A 10,918-nucleotide genomic window follows, 5' to 3' on the forward strand; every position below is an offset into this window, starting at 1 on the left:
TTTATATATATTTTTAAGTGGGCTCATTTTTCTTCCTTATCTCTTCTCCTTTCTTACTTTTCTCTCCTGATTCTTTATTTTCCTTCATCATCTCTTCTTCTATTGTTTTTTGTTCTTTTCTCAAGTGGTGGGCGTACTTTCTTCCTTATCTCTCCTGTCTTTTTTTCTCATCTCTATCTCCTCCTCCTCCTTCTCCTCCTCCTCCTCCCCTCTTCTCCTCTTCCTCCTCCTCCTCCTCTTTCTCGAACTTTCATTTTTTTTTTTTTTTTGCCCTCCTCTCATTCCTTATTTAACCTGTCTCTCTTGTGCCCTGCCTGTGATTGCCGCGACCAGGTCAGAAAATGCTGGACACTCTCACTAGCCTTGGCTGCGCCGTAAAGTTGGTTCCCGCCACCATCCCTCCTTGGACCTTTAATTAATCTCCCTCAGGTTGTGCTTCGGTGTACCGGAACATTCAAATAGCCCAAAGTCCGATATGAATCGCTCTGTTTGCTAGAAATTTTAAGGTTTTTATTATTTTGTTCATGTTTGTGTAATGATGTAGTTTTTTTTATGTGGCATAAAGGAAAAACTCTACATGTATAAAAGGCTCCAAAGAGGGTGATCAAAAACGGTTATGCAAAAGTTAAGGATACGTAATTTGTCTTGAAGCCTCAGACATCATCGCAACACACAACAGAGCACAGAGGAAGAATACAAGGATAGCGAAAGTCTACAAAGGAGTCTACAGTACACAAGGCAGGTCCTGAGCATTCAAAACTCGCGAAGCTGCCAAATATCTATTCATTTCATACTTTTCTATTTAGTTTCTTTCACTCCTTTACCAGAAAGCAAGCAGCAGCAACAGCAGACTCACAGGCTCCTTAGTGATCTGTTTGGCAAGTTTTGTCTGATGTAAGCTGCGATGAATTCAGAATTCAGAATTCAGAATTTATTTCCATTATACATGGCTATTCTTTACATTAATAATATTGTAAAGAAGGGAGGGTAGAGGTGGCCACGGTGAACGCCAGTTTGGGCAGGAGACGAGGAGTGACGTCAGGCGAGAAAGGAGAGAGAAGCGGGCCCGGTGGGTTTTGTCCGTAGAGAAGCGCTTAACTAGACGCGCCCCACTTTGCTCTTCCTGTGACTCGCCTTGCCCAACACCCGGGTAGCTTGAGGACTTGAGTGAGCAGCTGTGAAGTCTACTGGGAAGTGATGAAGCTGTGCTGTACGACGGAGAAGAGTGCTGCCAGGTTTTCATAGCTGAAGGAGCTGTGCCGTGCCGTTCGTTCCCACGTGGCCTCCCGCCTTTGTGTTACGCCTATTGATGCCTGACTAACTGTGAGGGAGTGTTCTGGTTAACTGGATGGTGTTTATCTGCCCTCCTGCTGACAAGGAGGATGTGAGTAACCCTGGGGCCAGGCCCTCGAGTGACAGTGACTGGGCACAGTGAACTTGTGCCTTGTTATGTACCGGTCTTGTGTACCTACGAATGTATGTGTTAGTGAATAAAGCCTTCAAATTGACCCTAGTGCCTGTCTGTCTGCCTGTCTGCCGAGTAACTTGCCTGTGAGTTCCTGCCCACCGCTCAACACGCGACATTGGCTACCGAACTATACGCCCCGTGAGTATCTCGTTTCTTTAAAAGCCCTGGTGCCTCTGCCGCGCTGTTGAGGAGTTGCCCTGATCAGCGGTGAATAATGGTGGATAATAGAATAAAACTGTGAAGCAATCAAATGTTTAAAATGGCAAGGGATATTTTGGTTGAAAGTAAGATTAGGAAAATCTGAGATAACATGATTATCAATTGTCACTGTTGGAATTGTTTGCATAAATGTTAATTTTCGAGACGCTTTTTGAGATTAGGTAGGGAGATGGAGTGGTTAATTAATTTCATTAGGGAAACAGTTCCAGAGGGTGGCTGCAGCCACCTGGAAGGATCTGTTTCCCAAGCAGGTGTTACAGCGGGAACACAGAGTTCTTCTGTTTGTCTGGTGTTGACATTCTGGGCTCACATGTCGCTTACTGCGAAGAGTGGAAACAACCAATTCGAAACATTTGTATTGATCAAGTTGTATGTTATAGTTACCAATTCAAGTTTAGATTTGTTTTTAATCTTTAGCCATCCCAACTCTTTCAGATAAGGAGTGATATGCTTGCTTGTGGCAGCTCCTCTTACAGCAACTTGACCAGCAAAATTTTTGTACATGTGTGGTTTTAGTAGAGTTGGTTGTTCCCAAGATATAATATTGTTATTCTTGTGTTTTGTTAAGATTCCTTTAATCTGTTGATGTATTATTGTTATTCTTGTGTTTTGTTAAGATTCCTTTAATCTGTTGACATCCATTATTGTACCATATACTTTCTTACTTATTTCGTTAATGTATGTAACAGTAGGTGACTGTCGAAGTGTACACCCAGGTTCTTTAGAGATGTGCTGGAGGTGATAACGTTGACGTCCACTTTCATGTGTGTGTCATGTGGGCTCTTTGACTGGAGCCCGCTTGGCCCTATGAATATACATTGAGTTTTTTTTTTTTTTTTTTTTTTTTAGCGTTGAGCATTAAACCATTTTTATGAGAATATGTTTTTTGCTAATTTTACAGTTACTCCATTTTTGTGCATCAAATAATTAATGTCATTCATATTACCTGTGTGGATAAACTGAATGGTTTTACAATTTGGCAGGAAGCACAAAAGATCACTTACATATATAATGAAGAAATGTGACCGATGCTGACCGTTGAGGCACACCATAAGTAATATTTGTTTTGTCTGACACTGTATCGTATTGTGTCCTGTCACTGAGGTAGCTGTGGAACCAGAAGGGATCAATGTTTAACTTGAGGAGCTTACATAGCAATATCGAGTGAGTAACGCTTTCAAATGCTTTTAAAAAGTCACAGAGTGTTACTTAAGAGATTTTCTTGTTATTCATATTTGCATATAATTTGTTAGTGTTAGTAGATCAGATGTAGTTGATAGGTTAGATCTGAAGCCATTTAGTATTATTTACCAGGTTGTTTGTTTCTGGGGGTGAATTAACTGGGCAGATATTATATATATATATATATATATATATATATATATATATATATATATATATATATATATATATATATATATATATATATATATATATATATATATATATATATATATATATATATATATATATATATATATATTTATTTATTTATTTATTTATTTATTTATTTATTTATTTATTTATTTATTTATTTATTTATTTATTTATTTTTTTTTTTTTTTTTTTAAAGAAGGAGGAGATATATGGGACGATAATTACACGATTCATTGGCATTTTCAGACTTAATGATCGACACCACTTCAGAGTGTGTCCATGCTGTAGGGAAAACACTTGTAGCTATTGATGTATTGATAATGCAAGTCAAGTAAAAATAATTACTGAAAGAGGGTCTTTTAAGTATCTCAAAGGGATGCCATTTGACCCAAAAGAGTTTATCATGTGTGCTGTGGTAATAGTAATAGTTTGCCAGTCCGCGGGTTAAGGTCGAAACAAGCAGACTGGATTTGTGTCAGCGTGAGTCAGTGTGAATTAGGTGTGGTATTTCGGGTGAATCACTGAGACATTGCTGGGATTTCTCAAACGTATCCTTTTCCGACTTTAGCAAAAACAAAGTACTTAAATAATAAGATGTTTGTTTCATATTCTTCTTGTCTTCAGTGTTGCATTATGGCTTAGCCTTGTTTTTGTAATTCTTAATTATTTATCTGATAGTCTTCCATATAGCTTTGCAGTTGTTTTTATTATTATTATCAAATCTTCCGTTATAATGATTTGATTTAGAGCGGTGAATCAGTCCTTGAACTTGTTTCTTTAAGTTTTCATAGGTAGTCTTTAAGCTAATATTATTTAGTTTTTTTTTCAACTCTTTCAGGACAATATATTTTGTTGAATCACGGTTTTCAGCTTCTCAGTCATCCATGAAGCAAAAGGTATTTTAATTCCTTGTGTCACAAAGGTTGCGCATAAATCTAAACATTTCGTAATAACTTTATGAAATCAAAGTCAACGGTACTAAGTCTGAAATGCACTGGAGTTTTTATGATTCTTATCCTATTTGATTCGCCCCATTTAGGCATGTGTTTATTGTTAGATTCGATTTGGTACTTAAATTGTGGTAGCATTGCGGGGGAAACTACCTGACATACATATATCTTCATATCACAGATTTTTTTCTTTGAGGTCACTTACCAACCCGCCTAACACATCCAAAATTTTCTCGCTGGGTAACTCATCGAGAATGTCGTTAACATTACAATGAATTACACATTCGATAGAAATCCTCTCAAGTTTTTAAGCAATCCAGCTTTCGAGTTGGTCAACATTTGCGCCGTGTATGATTCCATATCGATGATTCGTTGCTGTAGTGACCTCATGGTCTCATATGCAATCTTGACTTCGTCATTCAGTAGCTCGATCTCCAAGTCCTTGGTAGGTAATCTATATTTGATATTGTCAATGTCGAAGGCCAGTTTTTTTTTTTTTTTTTTTTTTTTTACATTACAAGGGCACTGGCCAAGGGCAAACAAAGTGTTGGAAAAAAAAAAATCCCGCTGGTTGCCAGGCCCTGTTAAGAAGAAAGTAGAAAGAGAAAAACAAAAAATCTAAAAGGAGGGTCCAGTTAACGTAAGAGGTGTCTTGACACTCCTCTTTTGAAAGAGTTTAAGTCATAGGCAGGTGGAAATACAGACACAGGTAGAGAGTTCCAGAGTTTACCAGTGTAGGGAATGAAGGAGTGAAGATACTGGTTAACTCTTGCATTAGGAAGATGGACAGAATAGGGATGAGAAGAAGTAGAGAGTCTTGTGCAGCGAGGCCGCAGGAGGGGAAGGCATGCAGTTAGCAAGTTCAGAAGAGCAGACAGCATGAAAACAGCGGTAGAAGACAGATAAAGATGCAACATTGCGGCGGTGACTTAAAGAATCAAGACAGTCAGTTAGAGGAGAAGAGTTGATAAGACGAAAAGCTTTAGATTCCACCTTGTTTAGTAAAGCTGTGTGTGGATCCCCCAGACATGAGAGCCATACTCCATACACGGGCGGATAAGGCCCTTGTACAGAGCAAGCAGCTGGGAGGGAGAAAAATGGACGAAGACGCCATAGGACACCTAACTTCTTGGAAGCTGATTTAGCAAGAGTAGAGATGTGAAATTTCCAGTTTAGATTTTTAGTGAAGGATAGACCGAGTGTGTTTAATGTAGAGGAGAGGGAAGTTGAGTGTTATTGAAGAAGAGAGGATAGTTGTCTGGAAGGTTATGTCGAGTAGATAGTTGTAGAAATTGAGTTTTGAGGCATTGAACAAAACCAGGTTTTCTCTGCCCCAATCAGAAACAAGTGAAAGATCAGAAGTTAGGCGTCCTATAGCATCTCGCCTTGAGTCATTTAATTGTTGTTGGGTTGGGCGTCTGTTGAACGCTGTTGAATAATGCAGGGTGGTATCATCAGCATAGGAGTGGATAGGGCATTGAGTCAGATTTAGGAGATCATTGATGAATAATAGAAAGAGAGTGGGTGATAGGACAGAACCCTGTGGAACACCACTGTTGATAGTTTTAGGGAAGAACAGTGACCGTCTACTACAGCAGCAATAGAACGATCGGAAAGGAAACTGGAGATGAAGGTACAGAGAGAAGGATAGAATCCGTAGGAGGGTAGTTTAGAAATTAAAGATTTGTGCCAGACTCTATCGAAGGCTTTCGATATGTCAAGGCCGACAGCAAAGGTTTCACCGAAGTCCCTAAAAGAGGATGACCAAGATTCAGTTAGGAAAGTAAGAAGATCACCAGTAGATCTGCCTTTACGGAAACCATACTGGCAATCAGAGAGAAGGTTGTGAGCTGATAGATGCCTCATTATCTTCCTATTAAGGATAGACTCAAAGGCTTTAGAAAGGCAGGAAATCAAAGCTATAGGGCGGTAGTTAGAAGGATTGGAGTGGTCACCTTTTTTAGGGACAGGTTGAATGTGAGCAAACTTCCAGCAAGAAGGATAAATAGAAGTAGAGAGACACAGATGAAAGAGTTTGACCAGGCAGTGAGCGAGTTCGGAAGCACAGTTTTTGAGAACAACAGGAGGGACTCCATCCGGACCGTAAGCCTTCCGAGAATCAAGGCCAGAGAGGGCCAGGAAAACGTCTTTATAAAGAATTTTAATTTTAGGGATGAAGTAGTCAGAGGGTGGAGGAGTAGGAGGAATATGCCCAGAATCATCCAAAGTTGAGTTGGTAGCAAAGGTTTGAGCGAAGAGTTCAGCTTTAGAAAAGAAGAGACAGCTGTAGAGCCATCTGGATGAAGTAAAGGAGGGAAAGACGAAGAAGTAAAGTTGTTAGAGATATTATTGGCTAGATGCCAGAAATCTCGAGAGGAGTTAGAATTGGAAAGACTTTGACATTTTCTATTGATGAAAGAGTTTTTAGTAAGTTGGAGAATAGATTTGGCATGATTACGGGCAGAAATATATAGGGCATGAGTTTCAGCAGTTGGATGGCTACGGAACCGTTTGTGAGCCGCCTCTATCATTGACAGCACGAGAACAAGCAGAGTTAAACCAAGGCTTTTTAGCTTTAGGGTTAGAGAAAGTATGAGGAATGTATAGCTCCATGCCAGAGATAATCACCTCTGTTATGCGCTCGGCACAAAGAGAAGGATCTCTGACATGAAAACAATAATCATCCCAAGGGAAATCAGAATAGTACTGCCTTAGTTCCTCCCACTTAGCAGAGTTAAAATGCCAGAAGCACCTCCGCTTAGGCGGGTCCTGAGGCTGCACTGGAGTGATAGAACTGGTAACGGAAATTAGATTGTGGTCGGAGGAGCCCAACGGAGAGGAAAGTTTAACAGAGTAAGCAGAAGGGTTGGAGGTTAGGAAAAGATCAAGAATGTTGGGCGTGTCTCCAAGGCGGTCAGGAATACGGGTAGGGAACTTCACTAGCTGCTCTAGGTCATGAAGGATAGCAAAGTTGAAGGTTTGTTCACCAGGTTGGTCAGTGAAAGAAGATGAAAGCCAAAGCTGGTGGTGAACATTGAAATCCCTAAAATGGAGATCTCAGCAAAAGGAAAGTGAGATAAGATGTGCTCCACCTTGGAAGTCAAATAGTCAAAGAATTTTACATAGTCAGAGGAATTAGGTGAGAGGTATACAGCACAGATGAATTTAGTTAGAGAGTGACATTGAAGTCTTAGCCAGATGGTAGAAAATTCTGAAGATTCAAGATTGTGGGCACGAGAGCAAGTGGTGTCGTTACGCACGTATGCGCAACATCCAGCTTTGGATTGAAAATGAGGATAGAGCAAGTAGGAGGGAACAGAAAAGGGGCTGCTGTCAGTAGTCACAGACAACTGTGTTTCAGTTAGGAAGAGAAGATGAGGTTTAGTAGAGGAGAGGTGGTGTTCCACAGATTGAAAATTAGAACGAAGGCCACGAATGTTGCAGAAATTGATAGTGAAAGTATTAGATGAAGTGTCAAGACACCCAAGGTCGACAGCAGAGGGCAGTCCGACCTGGGGACATTTATGGTCCCCTCCCCAGAGGGGGACTCCGAGGCAGGGCGTGGTGAAGCCATTATTAAATTTTGATTTGAAGAGAGTGTAAAAGTGTAAGGTGTTGTAGTGTAGTGTAGGAAGTAGTAGAAGTTGTCTTTAGAGGGCAGGCTGCAGCTGCTCAATTGTATAAATGAGACCACAAAGGGAACCGGGAAGAGAGGACACGGGGAATCACTCAATCTGCAGCACTGCCTACATCCCCGTAAATACCTCTCCTGGAGTATTCCACCGGGCGGCAGGTGACTACTGCCTACTCCAAGTTTTCAGAAGACATCATAGATTACTTAGCAAGTGAGGTAAAATTCTCTATTTGATGGATTTATATAATAAAACAATTATTGGCTAAGAAGAATTATAGTGGGAGCAGAGCTGGCGGTGGAGAAGATAATAATTTGCTTAGGAGTGGAGTAAAGTAGATACATGGAAAAGTCAGGTGGAGGTTACCATGACAATAGTGTCGTCAGTTGTGTGTATGCACAGAAAAGGGACTGAGGTTAGAGAGGGTCCTTTAGGGGTGGCTTGATCATTTCAACCCCAAAATAAGACTAAGTCAAGCTGACCCTTAATATCCACTAATGATCTACTTAATCTATATTCACACATCAGATAGTCCTAGTTGTGCCGAGTTGTGGCGCTCAGGGAGTCCTCCTTATTGTGTTCTTTGAGGTAGTAATTAGGAGTTCCATTCGATGTTTACACCCATCGCCCATCGCCATGACAGTGAGAGAAAAGGGAAGGAAAGGAAGACACAAGCAGGAAAGGCAAGTAGGGTCGTAAAGAACACACTGCAAAACATATTGCATGATGACAATATGTTTTGTCATGAAACGAGTGGGTTTGGTCAGCGCTGGGGAAGGCATGAGGAGATGGAGAATGTGAAGAAGACGAGGAAAAGAAGGACATGCAGTCCTATTGGTTTCATGCAGCTTCCCTGGTCTTCTTACATTCTTATGTTCTCCCGACACGTGTTACAGGGGAGGCGGTGGTGGTGGTGTCGGCGTGGGACGCTGACGATGCTACAGACGGGACCAACGCGCGGCTCACCTACGCCATCGAGAAGAACGTGGTGGACGAGGGCACAGGCGCCGCCATCTTCACCATGGAGTCTGCCACGGGGATGGTGAGGACAGCGCGCTGCTGTCTCGACCGCGAGACCACGCCCGAGTATCAGATACAGGTGGTGGCCTCCGACGGGGGTGGCCTCAAGGGTGAGTCCTGTATGTGTGTGTGTGTGTGTGTGTGTGTGTGTGTGTGTGTATATATATATATATATATATATATATATATATATATATATATATATATATATATATATATATATATATATATACTTAATTGAGTGTAGATCCACCTAAGAGTAAAATGTAATCCCATCTTCAGACAACATTGAAACACGTGTAGAGAGTGAGTGAGGGGACTTCTTCACCCTTCAGAGATCCCGGGCCAAAAATGTCCTGGATAGCGAAAACATCTCTTATGTACACTAGTCCAAAACACTGACATCTATCAAACCTGTCTGATCCACGCAATTCTAATAAAAGTAAATTCTAGTTCCCTAGTCACTTATACATCGTAAAGTGATTAGGGAACTAGAATTTACTCTTATCAAAGTTATGTAAATCAGACAGGTTTGTTAGATGTCGGTTGCCAGAGGTAGGCAAGAGTGCTCTTACATCAGCTCCTCCGCTCCTCCGCTCTGAGCGAACTTCCAAATCGCGAGCGGAGGAGCTCGAGCGCCAAAAATTTGAAATAAGAGCGGAGGAGCGGGAAACGGATACATCAAAATCAGAGTCAGCTCTTCCGCTGGCGTTCTTTTTGCTCATTCTTCGCTCACACCTCCGTTCGCACTCCCTCTATCTACTTGCACTCTCAGCTCTCCGCTCTCTGCTCGTGCTGTCCGCTCTATCTCATAAGTGTTAACTGATGATGGTAAAAAGGAGGAGAGAAGGAGAAGAAGGAGGAGGAGGAGGAGGAGGACAATTAACTTCTTGTGTATTCATTTTACTAACCTTGTTGATCCAAAAAATTCAAATTAATAGAAATTTCATTAAAAATCTCTCTCTCTCTCTCTCTCTCTCTCTCTCTCTCTCTCTCTCTCTCTCTCTCTCTCTCTCTCTCTCTCTCTCTCTCTCTCTCTCTCTCTCTCTCTCTCTCTCTCTCTCTCTCTCTCTCTCTCTCTCTCTCTGTGTGTGTGTGTGTGTCCGTGGAAGAAACAGAGAGATTGAGAGAGAGAGAGAGAGAGAGAGAGAGAGAGAGAGAGAGAGAGAGAGAGAGAGAGAGAGAGAGAGAGAGAGAGAGAGAGAGAGAGAGAGAGAGAGAGAGAGAGAAAGCAGCAGCAGCTGCAGCAGCAGCAGCTGCAGCAGCAGCAGGAGCTGCTGCTGCTGACCTATAATAACTGGCGCAACACCCTACTTGTGTTCCTGACGGTATTGGAGACATGCCCAATACTCTTGATCTCTTTCTTAGCTCTAATCCTTTTCCTTATGCTGTTACCCTATCATCTCCGTTGGGCTCCTCCGATCACAATCTCATTTTTGTATCTTGTCCTATTTCTCCAATCTCTCCTCAGGATCCCCCAAAGCAGGGGTGCCTCTAGCGTTTTGCCTCTGCTGGTGGGGTGAACTTAAGAAGGAGTTATTATGCTGAGTATCCCTGGAATGATTACTTCTTCCTTGTTAGAGATCCATCCCTGTGTATTGAACGCATAACAGAGGTCACAGTGTCTGGCATGGAGGCGTACATCCCTCATTCTTTCTCTGAACTTAAACCTTCTAAGCCTTGGCTTAACACAGCCTTTTCTCGTGCTATACATGATAAAGAGGTTGTTGATAAAAGTTACTTAAGGCTCCCATCTCCTGAATATCACACACTTCATATTTCTGCCCTGCAGCATGCCAAATATGTTCTTCAACTTGCCAAACACTCCTTCATAAATAGAAAATATCAATATCTTTTAAACTTAAACTCACCTCGAGACTTCTGGCATATAGTCAAAAACATCTCCGATAACTTCAATTCTTCATCTGTTCCTCCTTTATTTCCTCCTGACGGCACCACTGCCATCTCTTCTATCTCTAAAGCTGAACTCTTCTATCCAGCCTTTGCTAACAACTCCACCTCGGATGATTCTGGGCTTGTCCCTACCTCTCCTCCTCCCTCTGATTATTTCATGTCTTCAATCAAAATTCTTCGTAATGATGTTTTCCATGTCCTCGCTGGCCTAAACTCTCGGAAGGCTTACGGGCCTGATGAGGTTCCTTCTATTGTTCTCAAAAAACTGTGCTATTGTGCTTGCACCTTGTCAGTTATTCATACCTTTATCTGTTAAACTCTGGAACTCTCTATCTGCT

At 41.6% G+C, this 10,918-nt stretch overlaps 1 protein-coding gene across 1 annotated transcript in view; it reads left to right on the forward strand.

The window, feature by feature from the left end:
* The window catches only part of LOC123515625 (putative neural-cadherin 2), a 361,909-nt gene that overhangs the window by 280,756 nt on the left and 70,235 nt on the right, over positions 1 to 10,918 (forward strand). The window contains exon 7 of the mRNA XM_045274424.1: positions 8,543 to 8,776. Within this exon, the coding sequence (XP_045130359.1) occupies positions 8,543 to 8,776 (234 nt within the window). The remainder of the gene's footprint in view (positions 1 to 8,542; positions 8,777 to 10,918) is intronic.

The sequence above is a fragment of the Portunus trituberculatus genome, chromosome 39, assembly GCF_017591435.1.
Source record: "Portunus trituberculatus isolate SZX2019 chromosome 39, ASM1759143v1, whole genome shotgun sequence".
NCBI classification, from domain to species: domain Eukaryota; kingdom Metazoa; phylum Arthropoda; class Malacostraca; order Decapoda; family Portunidae; genus Portunus; species Portunus trituberculatus.